General features: G+C 36.5%; 1 protein-coding gene and 1 pseudogene across 1 annotated transcript; both read left to right on the top strand.

The window, feature by feature from the left end:
* Positions 5,339-8,098, top strand: LOC104790180 (piriformospora indica-insensitive protein 2-like). The gene is made up of 2 exons (XM_010515881.2): positions 5,339-5,660; positions 6,001-8,098. Exons 1-2 carry the CDS (start codon positions 5,451-5,453, stop codon positions 7,225-7,227), a joined length of 1,437 nt encoding a protein of 478 aa, XP_010514183.1. The 5' UTR covers positions 5,339-5,450; the 3' UTR covers positions 7,228-8,098.
* LOC104793883 overlaps positions 7,492-18,455 on the top strand; it is a 25,458-nt pseudogene continuing 14,494 nt past the window's right edge.

The following is an 18,455-nucleotide window of genomic DNA, read 5'->3' as shown; positions in this document are numbered from 1 at the left end:
ACACTATCGGGGAAGATGGTAAGCCAGTGGTCATTGACAAGTACACGATCCAACTTCTTAGCTATTGGGCCCGCAGGTTGGTTATTACTCCAAGTATAGAGAGTGCCTTGAAACTTGAGGTCAAACAGATCCATTTGTGATAAACAGTCTTTAAGTTCTGTCATCGATGCAGACAGGCCGTTTACAGTAGAAGATGAATGCTCCTGAGGATGAATGATCTGATTAAAGTCACCACCTACTAACCACGGGCAAGTATCCAGGGAGAACATCTGTTGCAACCGTAAGAGCTCCACCCACAGGTCAGTTCTTTCCTCTCTTAAGTTGGAAGCGTAAACAGCTGTAAATACGAACTGAATCTTGTTTGCAATGTTGACCTCACAGGTAACGGTTTGACGCGATTGATGCAGGACTCGAACTTCAACGGGTTCCTTCCAAATTATCACAATACGGCCATCCTCATCAGATAAGTGGTTCGACGTAAACTTCCATCCTTTACAAACCTTTTCCATTACTCGGTTCAAACTAGTTTCTTTGATATGTGTTTCCAAAAGAGCTCCAAAAAGCGGCTGATGAAGCCTAAGCCAATTACAAAAGGGCTGATGCTTATCCGGGTCATTTAGGCCTCGGATATTCCAAAAAAGAAAGTTTTGTATCCATTAAGGAAGGGCTGGAGGCACTCCCTGGGGAGTGGTAGCCAACAATAGCTCTTGAGTAGTAGCCAAAAAGGGGGTTGGTGTAGTAGATTGGGTAGAAGGCAGTGAAGTGGGCTGCAAAGGGGGACTGCAAAGGGATGGGTGGGATCTAGAGCGTTTAAGAAGCTTTTTGGGAGAGAAGGGGTAAGGGGTGCCCTCTTGAGTGAAACCTGCAGGAAGGCCAATAACCATTAGAAGATCATGGTCAGATTCTGGGATATTGACTGCTAAGATGGTATGAGACTCAAAAAGTGTAGTTTGTATAGGGTCAGGAAGGGAATGGCTAGGTATAGGAGGGTCTGATAGGGCTGGAGCAGGAGGAAGGGGAGGGGGAGCCGCTAATTGAGAAAGGACTGCAAACCGGTTAGTGATCGCGGGAATAGCAGTTTGAGGAGGAGGGATAAGAATAGAGGATGAGCAGAGGTAGAGATATCAACAGAATTTTCCACGACAATAGAAGGCGGATCAGAAGTGGAAGGTAGAGAGTCCTCTTATCCCTGCGAAGAGTCTTTTTCTTTCCAAATAGCCTGGGCAACTTATTTTTCTCGTATTTTTCACAGTTTTGAAACGTTTCTCACATTTTGTGTGCTTTTCGTGAATACAGATATTGTAACATTGAAGAATAAACTAAAATAATAATAGAGTCTACTTACTTTCACGTCTAGTCATCTAATATGTGGTAATCAAATTTTTTATTCTCACAGTTGGACAATTCATGGGAGTAAGTAATAGTTTACAATATTATACTGTATCATTTAAAACTTACAATTTGTAATGTTTTTGTTTAATTTATATCACACATAATATAGAATTTAGAATATAGAGATATTGGAAAATCGATATATTTTTGTTTGTTTGCTGTATATACAAATTAATTATTTTTGTTTAGAATTTACATCGTTAGAAGATATAATGTTTTTGTTTATTTGATGTATACAATATATTATTGTTTGTTTATCGTATTTGCATTATGATTATGTGAAAATTAGGAATTTGAAAGTTTCCCCAATTTTATTGTTTCCAATTTGGTTTAAACCAAAACTGAATTACATAATCAATTAAGAGTTTAATTGTGTCACCCAAATAAACCAACAAACCAAGTTTTTTGGATTTGCTTAATTTTCGTATTCCAAACAATTATAACATAACAAACAATCACCCATCAAATTTGTGTACAATCTGAAAAAAAAAATATACGGATGTGGAGGGATGAGCATCTGCTTAGAATCACTAGAGCTCATTTTTTGACTAGAGAATTAGGATTTTTCTGGGAATGATCGAAGAAGAAGAAGCAGCGAGAGTAGATGGGGATCGGAAGGGAAGAAATGCTACGCTATTGTGTGTGTGTGATACATCAAAACTATTATAGATGATTCTGAGGGTTCCGCTTTGTGTTAATTCTAGTCTCTGGTTTAGTTTCGGTTAAATCATTATCATCCCATTGATTCCGAGGATTTTGGTTTATGCTTATTATCCGTTTTTTTTTTTTTTTGAACAACGGATTGAAATGAAATCCCTCATCAACTATGGAGAAATGGGCACTAGCATCTTCCTCAGATTCATTATTGTTATCTCAAACTAATTACTTATAAACTCGTATTCTAAATTTATCATGAAATGTTTTTTTACTAGATATAGGTCTAACCACATCAGTTATGACCTTATTAATTTTACCAACTCACTAATGTGGTACATTGAGAACACAATCGATTGAATGATAATACTTCACTATTCTTAACAATTCGAATTCTAACATATGCAAAAAAAATCTACAACATTGGATTAAAGTGTATGTTTTTTTTATAAGTGAAGTTAATTACACTAAGATTGACTGAATTAACAAAATGATAAAATTTATTGATTGGCTTAAAGATTATCTTAATTGCTAAAAAATTGATATTATTTTTGTGGCACTTGGCAATTGGTATTGTTGTCCAAACAAAAACATAAACTCTCAACAACGATTACATAAAGGATTGGATAAGATATAAAATTATCGCTTGCACTAGGTTTGTATATTGTTCTAACTTTAAAATATTTATAATTTGTTTAGTTTATAAATTTTAAATAGTTTTTAAGGAGATTTTATATATATTATGTATTTCTTTTCTATTTTTCTTATTTTATTATTTGAGATGTTCTAATCTCATTTAATGAAGACCATTTGGTATGATTTGGCTTGCATGCATTTTTTTTTTAAAAATTTTGTAGCTTTTTACTATTATTTTATAATAGTATAAAATAGTAAAATAGTTAAGAAACTCGGTCACACTTGGTTATATATATTTTATAATTGACATTTTAAGATAATTAACTTAAATTTTTAAATTCTCTTTTAGTCTATCGAGCACATTTTTTTTGAAATTCAATAATATACCATCGTTTTTATAATTTTATTAAAGTACATAAATTACTATTTGACATTTTTACCATTAGTGTATATTATTAGACATATAAAAAATCATGTGATGTTGGTTTTAACATGGTGAACAAAAATACTATGTTGTATCATTTAATTGTTGCAACTTTCTATTAAATTTTTGTCACGCTCCCTCGTGAAATACTAGGAGTCTAATGTCAAATTAACGAAACAAAAGCTCAATGTCTGGCTGTTTCATCATGAGAAGACTTTAGTATTGTACCAAATGACGTCTGGCCGGAGCAAGGAGATATGATCGTGTTATTTAAAATGGGTAGAGGATATGTATGTTGAGCCGTTGCGAATAGGTGTGATGAATGCATAGATATTCCCGTAATTAACTAACAAATGCATGTTCTACAGAGCCAAAGCACAAAACCTATCAAATTGTTTATGTTTCAATATGTGTTGCAACCAATCCACACAAAACCTGGCTACAAAATACAGTGAACTATTATAATTTAAAGTAAAAAATGTGAAATGAGTCGATTTGAAATCTTGGGAAAAAGCACATTAATGCTGGCAATAAAACTAACATTTCCAAAGTTTAACACGTAAAACTGTAAAAGAATAATTCTCCACTAATAAAATTAGTGTCAAGTATAATCTGAAAAAATCTATTCGGATATGGAGACAAATACAGTACTACTTTTTATTTGGCCAAAGAATATAGTGAACACACAAAGTCAACATTGACGTATCAAGTCACACAAGCACTGTACAAACGGTAATTTCGTTTTAATATGTCTAGTAGTATTTACTATTCCCTACTTCTCAAAATATATAATATATGATGTTTTAACTAAAACACGCAAATTAATAAGTCTTTACTTTTAACAGATTCAACCAATCAAAAACAATACTGCATAATATAAAATACTAAACGAATCTAAAAGTTGCATAAAAACTTGAAAACATCTTATATTATGAAATAAAAAACTTCTCTAAAACATCTTCTATTCTCTCTGTTTCATAATATAAGATGTTTTAGAGATTTTTCTTTGTTTCATAATATAAGATGTTTTCAACTTTTTAAGTAATTTTTAGATTACTTTTCTATTTTTTATTATTTATTTTACGCAGTCTTGTTTATGATTGATTGAACTTTTTTAAAGTGGTTATTTCTTTATTTACGTGCTTTCGCTCAAAACATCTTATATTTTGAAACGGAGGGAGTATTTTGGAACGGAGAGAGTATTTAGTAGTAGTAGATTTAGGCATGACCAAAATTAAACCGTAACCGTATTTCGAACTGTAACCAGACCGTATCATAACTGTAACCAGACCGTAACCGTATAAAATGGTTTAAAACTGTAACCGTTAACCTTAAATATATGGTTAAATTATATTAACCATAACCGTTAATTAACTGTAACCATATCAAAATCGTTGGTTAACCGCATAGTTAAACCGTAATTCGTTAACCGTAACCGTTTCAAAAACATAATAAAATATACTAATAATTATTTATTTAATATGAATCATATGATATGAAGAAATATGAGTACACTAAAAGAACATATTAGTTATAAATAAATAATATCAATTATATTATATCATCAAATAATATCAACCATATCATATTATCGAATAACCGCAACCGTATATAACTGTAACCGTTTCAACCGCAACTGTATTTAACCGTAACCGTTTAACCGTATATTAAACAGTTATGGTTAAGATTAAACAAAATTTATAACCGTAACTGGTGGTTAATTAACCGTAACAGTGATAACCGTCACCGTGGTTAAGTAGATTGGTACACAGAATAATAAAGCACCTTTATCCCATTACTTTGATAAACAAATCCCAATATTTAACTACAAATACTGTAAATTTCAAAGGCACATCTCACAAGAGCAATAAAGAAAAGGAAAAAAATCATTGTCAATAATCAGTAGACATTAAATTCAATAGCTTCCTTGATCCTTGTGCTTCCTCCATCCTATTTTCCACATTAGCCCTCTTCTTTTTCACATACACTACTTCAAAGTTCAAAACACAACACACACACACAAAAATAAAAAGTAGAAGAAGTAAATACGTGTATGAGATATAGGAACAAATGCCACATTTACTTTTATGTGACAGAGACAACAACATATAACCAAATGTCTTTCTCGTTACAGTCCCTCGATTTCATTTTTTCTTTTTTCTTTTTTAATGTAACGTTTTTTTAGCTATATTATTAATAATAATGAGAAACCCCATTGACTCCCAACGACCTCTCGCTCTCTCTTCAATAAATAATAGTAACACCAATTGATAAAGAAACCCAGAGATAACATCAAACCCCAAAAAAATTCCACAAACCTTTGTTTTGTCTCACTTCCTCCACAATGTCTTGGATTCACTCTGTTTTGTTCCTTCTTCTAACTTGCCGGTGGTGCGTCGTCACTGGAGAATCATCTCCCGAGGTTACTGATGATGGAGCTCCCATGGAGAAAACAGAACGAGAAGCTCTTTACTCAGCTATTCAAGGATTCGTTGGTGATTCTTGGAATGGCTCTGATCTTTATCCTGACCCTTGTGGTTGGACTCCTATTCAGGTTTGAATTATTCATAAACTCATCTAGTTTCTTGAGATTTCTTAAATTGTTTTGAAGATTTTGGGAAAGAGTTTGTTCTGTAGCTGTCTGAATAATTCTCTTTTTCTTCAAAGTGTTTGTTCCACTTTGAAATTTCCATAATCAGCAAGTGAAAATATTAAGCTTCAACGCATCAAAGTGTATGCTATTTACATATAAGATCCCATTTTTGTTTCTTTATATGTATTTTGGATTCAATTATATATGTACAATAAATAATTGGCCCACAACCAACAAAATTCCTTTATTTTTATTCTTTCAATAATTCAAACCTTTTTGTTATTTTTTTTGGAAATTTCAGGGTGTTTCTTGTGATCTCTATGGTGACTTGTGGTATGTCACGGATCTAACCTTAGGTATTGTTCACGAAAACTCGCTTCCTTGCGTCACAAGTTTGGAGATAAAGCCACAGTTGTTCAAGCTCAAGCACTTGAAATCTCTCACATTCTTCAACTGCTTCACCGCGGAGATAACAATAGCTAAAGAGGATTGGATAAACTTGGGAAGTAGCTTAGAGTCTCTCGAGTTCAGATCCAATCCTGGTTTGAATGGTGAACTTCCTGAAACAATTGGTAGTCTCACGAAGCTGAAGTCTTTGGTGGTTCTTGAAAACGGGTTTAACGGGAAAGTACCGGCGAGTCTCTGCAATCTAACGATGTTACAACGGCTGGTTCTTGCGGGTAACTTGTTCAATGGAACGATACCGGATTGTTTCAATGGGTTTAAAGATCTACTGATCTTGGATATGAGTCGAAACTTATTCTCAGGGACGTTGCCTTTGTCTATTGGAGAGATGGTTTCATTGCTTAAGCTTGACCTAAGTAACAACCAGTTAGAAGGGAAGGTGCCTCAAGAAATCGGGTTTTTGAAGAATCTGACACTTTTGGATCTGAGGAACAATAGAATCTCTGGAGGGTTGTTCGAAAACGTTTTCAAGATTCGATCTTTAACCGATCTTGTTCTATCAGGGAACCCAATGGGTAGTGATGACGATGACATGATGGGACTAAAGTGGGAGGATATGGGCAGCTTAGTCATTTTGGATCTGTCAAAGATGGGTTTAAGAGGTGAGATTCCTTCTGGTTTAGCAAGTTTGAAAAGATTGAGGTTTCTTGGTCTGAACGACAACAACTTGACCGGTACAGTCCCATCAAAAGAGCTCGAGACTCTGCCTTGTCTCGGTGCTCTGTACATTAACGGAAACAATCTAACGGGAGAGCTTGGTTTCTCAAGAAACTTCTATGAGAAGATGGGGACAAGATTTAAGGCTTCAAAGAATCCAAATCTTTGTCTGCGTATCGTGTCAGAATCTCATCAGCAATGTGTTGGATTGAAGCCTTGCATGATGGAGAAGACAGAGGGTGGTTTGGTAATTAAACAAACGTGGAGCAACCTTAAGAAGGATGACGATGAGTCAAGTTCATCAACGGGTGTGATGGTTACTAGACATGTGTTGTCAAATGGGTTCATATGGGATTTGCTGCTTTTGGAGCTTTCTCTTGTTCTTGTCTTATATTATTATTATTGATATAATTTTATTTTATTTTGGTTAGTTTGTTAACTTTTTGTATGATGGTTAATAGTGTCGATGTGTTGGTTGATAGATTTTGATGTCGGTGTTTGCTTAATTAAGAGAAGAAAATCAAATCCTTCTTGGATGTAACAAGTCTGATTTCTTCTCCATCTGTCTTAACCTAATTTTTTTGTATATTTCTTCTTACTCTATTCTCTATCTCCGCCTGTTATCCGTAGCGCCGGCGAGAAAACATATAAAAAGCTTACTCTTTCATGGATGGGTGATGAAAACTTCGCGGAGCACTCTCCTCCCACTAGATCCTCTGGAGCAACCAAATTTTTCAGATCTGCAGAAAGTATCCTCTTCATCTTATTATCAGGTCGTGCTCCTCTCTGTCTCACTCCACCGGAGTTATTTTCCGGTGAGATTTTTTATCCTTTCCGTCGGTTGAATTTATCACCGGCGAGGCTTTCTTCTGACGACGTTTTATGCCTCACCTCCGGCCATGTTCTACCGCCGTATTCCGCCTCACCTCCGACCATGTTTTACCGCCGGCTTATCTGCCACCATCACGCACCTCCTTATGGGGTGTTATTTCTCCATCAGTCCCAACAACCGCTTCCCCTTTTGGATCCAGATTGGTGGCAATGTACTGGATCTAGCGCCTCCGTCTCCCATCCTCTGCAACCACTACATGTCGGCGTTCCAGATGGGTTTCGGGTATTGTGCCACTTATGGACTGTGCAGATATTGGATCATATTGAGTGATGGGCCTATTGTATCGAAAGTCCATGTTTTTATGTATCCACAGTGTCCATTTACATTATTTTCTTGTAGTTATTGGATGTGGTCACCTCAACTGATGAGAGATTACTATTATTAATGTCCTCGTTGTTGGAGAGAACTTTCCTACTACAATAAAACCTCTATAAATTAATAAACACTATAAATTAATAAATTTTGCTAGTCCCAAGTCGGAACAATGTAAAAAATAACAAAATTCGATAGGATAATAAGATAATAATTTTTTTGAAATCCTCATGTAAAATATGGTTCCAATAATATCATAAATTAATAATCATATATATATATATATATATATATATGCTGATATAGTAAATATGTTTTTCTTAAACCTCATATCTATAAAACAATTGTTATGTTGTATTTTCAAACTATAATGATATAAAATATTCTATAACATTTCATAAAACAGCTAAAACTTTTTAAAGTTTTCACTTTCTAAATATGCATCATTTACATTTTGATAGTTTGATAGACTATTAAAATACGATAATTGATATTTTTATTCATATATTTGAATATTTATGTCATGTGTATAAGTGAATTTGTCTATAATATTTGTAATTCATTGTCAATAATATTTTTTAATTATTTCAAATTCAATTCCCCTGAGTCCATTCCCTTGACTACACAATTCCGTCTTGATTCACCCTTTCCGCTATTCATTCGGTTAAGCTCTTTCAAAAGGGTGTGGCATGATGATCTTATCTCAGATTTTTTCTTCGTCACTCGACTTATGGGAACTTGTTCCCAACCTACTCTCCCTTTCCAGGGAGCTGAAGACTTATCATCTTTAGTGCGAGTTAGGTTTATTAAAACCTGTCGGAATCTCAGCATTCCACTGTGGCATATCGTCGTTTCGCAGCCAATGAATTGGTCTTGGGCAGCCTACTATCACTTTATGTGGCCTATCTTCCTGGTGGTTCTCACTATCTATAGGGTCTTAAGACCTTTTTATCTTAGTTTCAGTATTTATTATACCTCGTTCTTTCTATTTTAATTGCTCGTAAGCACTATGGCTTTCTTTCCTCTTGTATAAGTTAGTTGGTTGTATTATACTCCTCTTAGAGTGGAGTACCAAAAACCTTGTAACTTAAGTTAATCGAGTGTATGTTTGACAAAAAAAAAACACGAAATTACATACGTATCTGGAGCTGGAGTACGTACATACGAGTATCAGTATAGACCACTTTATATTTATAGAATATTTCAGAAGAAACCATATCCTCCTAGTTTTTTTTTTCTTTTCACTAGAGTATCTTTATTGATTAAGCCTAGTAAACAAGCCAATATTACAAGCCAAAAAAACCAAATGTACAAAACAAACCAACTAAAACAAAAGCCTACAGGCCCAATCGTAATTTCTTCCTTGAGACTGAAGAGATTAGATGGAACACAGACCACATGGCAAAAGAGAGACATGATGGTTGACACGTGGGAAGTCGAAAAATGGAGTCTCCGGTCACCGGCAAACGGAAGTAACGCCGGAAAACTTCGATTCCGGTCAAAATTCTGGATCTACACCTAGAAAAGTTACAGCGGATTCCAATTTTGCTGAGAAAATAACTCCAAAGCAGAGCTTCATCATCTTCGTCTTCAGTAAAGAGATTTCCAATCTCTAAGAAAGAAGATCTACATCATAAGCCTGCAAACCAAACAAACTCCATCGACCCATCAAACTTCGGCATAGGCACATGCATCATCATCAATTACTTCAAGTCAAACCAAATGAATGATAGAAGCAATCAAAATCGGATCCGAAGATTAACCGAATCAATTGAGTCAACAAAAAAAAACTAAAACCAAACACCATTGAGAGAAGGCAGCGGATCTACTAGATAAAAGCCGACCAAGCAATGCTAAAGTAGTCATCACTGCCGGTGAAAGCGCCAGCCAAACCGGCGTTAAAGTAGCCACTGTTGCCGGAGATAGAGCCGGCCAACTCCGTTCAAGAAACTAGAGATGCCAGAAGCGAGCCCGATAGCCGGAAAACAAAGCCGGGATATACCAACTGGCGAACAAAAAAAGATCGGAGAATTTCTCCCTCTCTGAATAATCGGAGAGAGAGAAGAGAGAGAGAAAACCCCTTGTTTGTTTTTACGTTTTATTTAACCATATCCTCCTAGCTATACCTATAATTATGCAAACATATTAAAATCTTGTACTCTAATATCATCTGTTTCAAAACCAAACCAAATAAACCGGTTGATCATACTATCTAATGGAAAAAAGTTAGTTTCAGGTGGTTAAGAAAATGGATCACTTGCTTAACTCCGTCAATGCCTCGCCGGAGAGCTGTCACCGGAGAATCGGAGCATCCTCCCAAATCTATTCAGTACCGACGATGTCTCTTCTCTCGGTAAACGCACAATCTCTTTCTCTCGAATATACGGGAACTTGTTAGGTTAATTAAACCTACGCTTTCATTGAAAATTTACAGCTTAATCGTACACTCCGTTTACCAATTTTTTTCTTCATCGTTGAGTTCCATTTTTCCGGCGAATCGCTTTTTTCATCGTCCCTCCCGCGTTGGGTGTTAATTTCCTCGACAGGCATTAGGACATAGTCAGATGTTCTGGAGCTGGTTTGTCGTGTTATGCTCTTCTTTGCCGAACCATAATTTGTGTGAGTAGATAGAGAGATTCGATCCGGTGTGCATAGTTACCGTCTCTAGGTCGTCTTCTTCAATTTGTTTTCACTTTGTTATCCAATTGCAGTCCTATGCGAGGAGTAATTCTGGAAACTGTTGGATCTCTCTTATTATCGTTGCTGCGTTTCAACTCAACGAAGGTGTACCAGATGTTCTTTAAGGACGCCATGAAGGTAATTGATGGTGAGAGGTGTTACAAGGACCAACTCTATATGATTGGAGATAGTTGCTTGCTGAACTAACCGTGCCTTCTGTATGTTGTTCAGATTTGCATCTTATTGTGTTACTTCATTCCAATGACCTTGGACTCGGTCAATTTACGTGTTTCTGTATAAGCTTCTCTGATTTTGGGGGTGATTCTTGTTCTAATAAGCCCAAATCTGGGGATGGTCTTCTGTTTAACCTTTTGGGAGACAAACGATGGCAAAATTTTGCTATTTGTATCTTGAAACTCATATGTAGAAGCCTAACTGAGGGGACACAATATGTTGAGGATCTCATTGGTACCTCATTTGTCAATGTTGCTTGTTCTTTCGTGTGCTGTACTGATCAAGATGTGTCGATGGTGAGTTGCTAGTTTCTTCATAAGCTTGGTGGATTTGGTTTTTTATCTGATCGGTTGTCTAGTGTAACTGGTGTGTTTAATTTTTCTTTGAAGATTTTGGCTTTTGGGAACATTAACCTCAAATCTAATTTTATATGGCACGCATGCTTTGAATTTGCTTCTCTTGTCGGATCAATCCTTAGTATCAACATCCTCCCTCACAAGAACTTTATACAGTCAATCATCAAACTTTTGATTTCAGATGAAACATGACTTCCTGTGTACAGGTGTGGGAAAAACGGCTTTTTCATACCTCCACAATAGTCTTGTGTTGAATTTATACATTTGACTATTGATCTGGCGTAAACATACATTATGTTGATAGATATTTGAATTTCGTACCCTAACTTTGAAATCAATACCCCAAGTATAATTGTTGTGCCATAACATACAAAAACGTGTTTATCGACTAACTCTGTTAAGCTTCCGTTTAATCAAAATGACGTGGATTCCATGTGTGCGCGACGATCCAAACGACGTCGTTTTGGCAAAGCAAAGAATCAAAAATTTTGTCCAAAACGACGTCGTTTTTTATTTCTATCCAAAATCTTTCTTCTTCTCTCCCGAAACTCTCTCTCGCGGCGGAGGAACCCTAGAATTTGGGCGTTTTCAATTTCGAGTCGATCTGAAGCCGAAGGCAATGATTCCCGGGGATGAAGGTGGTTCGGAGGTTGCACCTGGAGATCGAAACCGGTAATTTTCGAAAAATCATTTACGAAATTCCTCATAGTTCATCGATTGATTAGCATTGGATAGTTTGTTGAATTCTATTGTGTAATTGCATCAAAAATGTGTTATAATAGTGGGTATTTGTATAAGTTGTGTATGATTTGTGTGTGTGTGTTAGAGAAAATCTCGGTTTTGAACAATATTTGGTTTTGTTTTTGTAGACCTGAAGATCCAATTTTCATAATCTTCTATAATGGAAAGTTTGAAGTCGCCAATGGTGCTGTGATTGCATATGTTGGAGGCGAGACTTGTAGTCTTGAATGCAAGGCAGAGACAATATTTACAAACATGGTGGAGTCGATTGGGTTGTATATGATTGGGCAAAGGATATGGTTTAAATACCCCTACGAGATGTTCTCAGAGTTGAAGTTGTTGTATGATGGATCCGATAGTTTCCAGAGAATGTGTTCAGCTGCGCTGTGGACAAGATCAATAGAACTCTATGTGCAGAAGGATGAGATTTGTAATGATGGAGCTGGTGAAGAAGAACACAATGATGATGGAGCTGGTGAAGAAGAACACAATGATGATGGAGTTGGTCAAGAAGGAGTCAATGATGGTGGAGATGGTGAAGGCAACGATAGAGCTTGGTCTGCTAGAGGTAGTGATGAGGAGGATTGTTTCGGTAGAGGAGATGATGATGAGGAAGATGAGGCTTGTGATTCTGAGGTCACTCCTCAGAATTCAGATGATGAGGATGGTGGAGACACTTACTCTCCTAATCTACATTATACTTAAAATATGAGTTTGAGACACTTACTATTTTTATGATAGGGCCTGCTTATTGCTGTGGAACAAGAGTTGCCCAAAGTCGAACATCGTATGTGTGCACGCCACATATATGGGAACCTTAGGAGAGCATATCCGGGTAAAGAGCTGCCTAAACACCTATTTTGGGCTGTTGCCAAAAGTTTCAATAACGCAGACTACAACAGAGCCACTGAAGAACTGAAGAAGTTTGATCAAGGTGTTTATGATGCTGTGATGTCGAAGAATCCAGAGAACTATAGTCGTGCTTTCTTCGGCTACACATCAGTGTGTGAAGATGTCTCGAATAACTTCTCAGAGTCTTACAACAATACTATCAACAAAGCAAGAGAGATGCCATTGGTAGCAATGTTGGAGACCATAAGGCGACAATGCTTGGTCCGAAATGAAAAGAGAAGAAAGAAGGCTGCAAAGCACAAGGGGAAGTATACTCCGAAAGTGGCCAAGACTATTAAGGAAGAGCAGAGATACTTGAAGTATTGTCAGGTAATCCCCTGCGGTAATGGTCATTATGAGGTGGCAGAACATGTTCATCATGGTTTCAGGGTTGATATGAATGCAAAAACATGTGCATGTAGAAGGTGGAGTATGACAGGAATTCCTTGCCGTCATGTCTTGCGTGTAATTGGGATGAGGAAGAATCTGAAGCCTGAGGATTTTGTTAACTCTGACTGGTATTTGACATCAAGATGGGTGGCTCAATACAATGAGACAATGAGGGGAGTTAATGGTATGTACTTCTGGAGAAAATCGGGTGAAACAGAGATTCAACCACCACCTAGAGAGCCAACTAAAGGGCGGACAAAGATACAAAAACGAATCAAGGGCAAAAATGAATCTCCAAAGAAAAGGAAAAAGAAAGCAAAGGTTGTAGAAGATGTCGCTCCACCAAAGAAGATTAAAATTAGCAGAGCAGGAATTATTTTGCGTTGTGCTAACTGTAGCACGGTAGGACATAACACAAGAAGTTGTCCTAATCTTGGGGTCCATCGCTATAAGCCAAGGAAAGCACAAGGGAAAGGTCCAAGTCAAGCAAGTCAACCAAGCCAATCAAGCCAACCATCACAGATTTCACTTGCTGATTAGTTGTTTTATAGCTTATGATTAGGATGGTTCAAAGTTTTAGGATCATGTTGTTTGGATTGAATGTTTAGGATGATGGTTTTTTGGTATATGGTTTAAGATGTAGGATGCTTGTTTTTTGTCTACTTATTGAATCGGATGTTGTTTAAAACTTTGTCATCTAAATGGAATCATCTAAAACAACACTCTTTATAGCATTTTAGCTCCATTACCATTACATAAACATATTGCTCCATTAACATTGGTAGCAAGTCAAGACATGTTTTGCTTATTGCTTAAAAGATTAAAGCATATACAACAAACATGACTACACTACACACAATCAAATTTTTGAAGCTACGTAATGCTTGAATCTCTTTCTCACAACAAACGATCATGGCTTTGAGTTCTCCAATCTCCTTCTCACATCCTTGTGCAACAGCTTTTATGCCTTCTATTTCACTTCCATTGCTATTCATTGCTAGACTCTTCATCTCAGCTTCCACATCATGTAAGCCTTTCTCTAAGCTTCCCACATCTACTTGTATCTTCTCAACAACACTCTCAACCTCTTCAATCTCTTCCACCATAGATAAATCAGTCCATTTGAACAAATGACCACAATTCTCCTTTGAGCCATAAGGACAACAATAGAATAACCTCCCTGGATTCTTCAATGTTTCTGAAGTTTTGATTACAGACACTGCACCACATCTACATTTTCTAGGTATCCCTCTTTCTTGTCCACGACGATTGTAGCTCGCTTTCAACCCTTAGCCAAATTTCCAAATCAAAATTCGCATATATATTATCGAAATTGAATAATTAAAATCAACCAAAACAATAATTATTACTTACCAGAACTAGATGATGAATACATACGATAACCTACTTCAGATCGACTCGAAATTGAAAACGCCCAAATTCTAGGGTTCCTCCGCCGCGAGAGAGAGTTTCGGGAGAGAAGAAGAAAGATTTTGGATAGAAATAAAAAACGACGTCATTTTGGACAAAATTTTTGATTCTTTGCTTTGCCAAAACGACGTCGTTTTGATCGTCGTGCACACGTGGAATCCACGTCATTTTGATTAAACGGAAGCTTAACAGAGTTAGTCGATAAACACGTTTTTGTATGTTATGGCACAACAATTATACTTGGGGTATTGATTTCAAAGTTAGGGTACGAAATTCAAATATCTATCAACATAATGTATGTTTACGCCAGATCAATAGTCAAATGTATAAATTCAACACAAGACTATTGTGGAGGTATGAAAAAGCCGTTTTTCCTACAGGTGTGTTCCCCCAACATGTGACTCTTTCTTCCACTAGTTAAGTGAATCTTCTTTTACTATGAAAAAAGACCTACCTTCACTTTGAGCTTCAAATTCTGGGTTTGTGTTACAGGAATGCGATTTACGATTCTACCATTGCACGTTGCCTTACGACAGTGTATTTTAACTGTTCTGATGTCACTATCAAACAGACTGCAGAAAGTTTAGTGTTAGTCTTCCTTCATGCATTACGGAGAACAAAGAGCGATGAGCTTAAGGTATATTTGGACACTCGAATGAATGTCGTATCAATACTCTTTAGTTTCTTTTCGCTATTGCTATTTCAACGACTTATTGGGAAACCATATTGTGTATTTTGTATGTAGGCTTCCATGTGCAGTGCATATGTGCGAGTTGTCAAATCTTGTCCTTCTCATATTTGGCAGCTATAGTCTCTTTTACAATTTCTCTGTCATCAAGAGCCTTGTTTTCAGTTGATAGAATGTTTAGACGCTGTTCTTGTTGTTCTTGGACCTGATGCTAGTCATACAGTAGCAGATAAATCTATCAAGGATGCTAACGTTGGACAAAAAAGGCATATTAAGGATGAAAATACCTACTATAGTAGGAAGCGCCAGAAAACTATTGCTGGTATTTAACAAGAGATTTGCTTAGCTCTTGAGGTTATCGATGAGAGTGATGGAAAAGATGCTGCTTGTTTGCGTGAGATGCTTATTTCAATTGTAAATTCTTTAAAGCCTCCACCTGATGGACCTGAAACTTCAATAGCGGCACTTAGCATCCTCACCAATGCATTTGGTTTATGCTCCTCGACTGGCATAGCTTCTAGCTTGTTTCACCAGATGTATGCCTAGATTCGCTGGATTGCTAAGAAGGTAACTAGAACTCCCCAGTCCCAAATCTTTATTAGCGTTTTCATTTTCAATTTTTTTTTCTGAAAGATTTGGATGTTCATCGTTAGCAGTTGGATCCTACCATCGTCGATATTTCTATCTACTTGGAAGGGATTGACAATATGCTGCTCGTGACTGGTAATTTTCCTTGTCCATGAAGTCTGAAATTTTCTTTCAGTGCCAAATAATGTGTGGTCATCTTTTGCTTTATACCAGTTTTGGATCCAGCATTCTTAATGTATTCCCTTGTCATCAGATTTACATGATGATACAAGTAAAGAGGAAGATTTGACGGCCATACAAGTCTTGCTGAAGCTTCCTTGGGCGCAACCTGATTTGTTTGCGAAGACTAATTCTCTAATCAAGTCGAAGTGCTTATCTGTGGGGATATGTGCAAAGCTTCATTTACATGAGAGTGATTTTGGTATCTTCGATTCGGCTCTTTCTGATGATTCTGAACAAGTGCAAGCTGCTGCTGTTATCTCCATGCCACTAAACGCTTTTTTCTCTGACTTTGATGTACTTCCTTATATATTCCAGAGACTAAAGTAAGTTGATGTGAAGAAAATGACAACATAATCCAAGTTCATATTGCTAATTTTACTTATGGTTCCTAATAAAGACATAGCTTAACTGTTCTTTTCTCTTACATTCATAGGGGTTTGTTGAAAACAGAGCATTTGATGGTTAAGAAGACCATTCCACAGTCTCTTGGCTTCTTATCGTGCTTTAATGGATCAAGTACTACTGGCTCAGAAAAAACTGCATGCCATTTATTACTACATGAAGATAGAAAGAAAGATGAGACTCTGATTGTGTACTTCGAGGGTTCCAATGTTCAAAGTGTGATGAAATTATCAAAAGGCAAGATGAGAAGCACTTCAGAATGATAATGACTCCGGAGGTGGGGAAGACAAAAATAGGCCATCAGTGTGATTACTCCGATCTTCAGTCCATATATTTTCGCCTTCTCCTTGATGGCTCTCCTGAAGAGACTCAACTAGCTTGTGTAGAAGTAATACGAAGAATTCTTGGCCACATTCCCCCAGATATACTGACCCAAACAAGGAATCAGTGGATAAGTTGCATTGAAGATCTGCTACTTCATGAAAATACAATTGTAAGAGAAGCATTCAGTGCTCAGATAGGTATCTTTGTAGAACATCCTATTATGAGCTGTTTGTTTCTTGATGACAATGGTCAGAAGAAAAGCAGCAAGAGGATATTTTTTGATTTGATTGAGGATTTTCTAAGAAAAGCTACAGATCCTCATGTCATCCAGACTCTCTTGGAATCGACAGCTAAATTTATGGTAGATGTTGATAGTACTAGTGCGTTGTTCTTCTTTTCACTTTTCCTACTGATTGATCAGCTTGATCATCACAACTCCATCCGCCGAAAATATGTGACAAGTTTAATAAATCAGTCATGCTACTTACATGAAAAAGGAGGATTTATGATGCTACTTTCAAGAGCTGATGTTATTTAAAAGAAGTTGTTTGACAATCTATCCCTCAAGCTGACTAGCCGTCCAAATGTCGTAAGAGAATTTGCAGAGGCCGTATTGGCTGTTGAAACTAACGAGCTTGTGGGGAGAATGGTCCCTGTTGTTCTTCCTAAGCTCATGGTATATTGGGAGGAAAATGCTCAAGCAGCCAATACCTTGAACGAACTGGCCAAGTTATTAGACACAGAAGTGGTACCTCTATTAGTAAATTCGCTACCCCAAGTTCTTGCTTTGGCTCTAAATCAAAAAGAAGAGAAGAATCTTCTCGCAGTTTTGCAATTTACTCACAGATTGGTGGACATTTCTGCAGTCTTAGATGAGCGCATGTGCTTTGTGGACATTTCTGATACATTAGAGACAGATAGAAGGAATATACTTGCGTAGGTTTGGACATTTTAAGCAGAAATTGGTAATTGGAAATAGTATTGGCACTACAAGAAAACACGTATTTTGCGACTACACTATTAGTCGCCTTGTAGTCGCATAATCAAGAGTTACGACTAATTAGCAACTATTTCATACAGTCGTGAATCGAGAGTCGCTAATTGTTGTAATCACAATTTTGCGATTAATTTACGATTATATACATGTTGTCACACAGTAGTCATCATTTAATCGTAATTTATAGTGACTATTTTGCGACTACGTTACGACTATATACATAGTAGTCATCATGTAGTCGTTATTTATAGTGACTAGTTTGCGACTATTGTATGATTAAGAAACCTGAACAAATGGGTTGCTTAATGTGGTCGGGAAATAGTCGTATAAGTTTTGGTGACGTTTTGGCGACTAATATATGTAGTAGTCACTATATAGTCAGTTTTTGGCTATATTGTTAAAATTTGATGACTATTTGGTGACTAATGTTTTCTGAAATTGGATATAGATATTGTAATTTCTCTTTTTCCTTTTTAACCCTGTAAAC

The sequence above is a fragment of the Camelina sativa genome, chromosome 6, assembly GCF_000633955.1.
Source record: "Camelina sativa cultivar DH55 chromosome 6, Cs, whole genome shotgun sequence".
In the NCBI taxonomy this organism is placed as follows: Eukaryota; Viridiplantae; Streptophyta; class Magnoliopsida; order Brassicales; family Brassicaceae; genus Camelina; species Camelina sativa.
This window is presented reverse-complemented; position numbering and strand designations above follow the sequence as displayed.

Coding starts and splice junctions, on each gene's coding strand:
- LOC104790180 (XM_010515881.2), top strand. CDS start 5,451: ATGTCTTGGATTCACTCTGTTTTGTTCCTTCTTCTAACTTGCCGGTGG. Junction 5,661..6,000: donor GTGGTTGGACTCCTATTCAG/GTTTGAATTATT, acceptor TGGAAATTTCAG/GGTGTTTCTTGTGATCTCTA.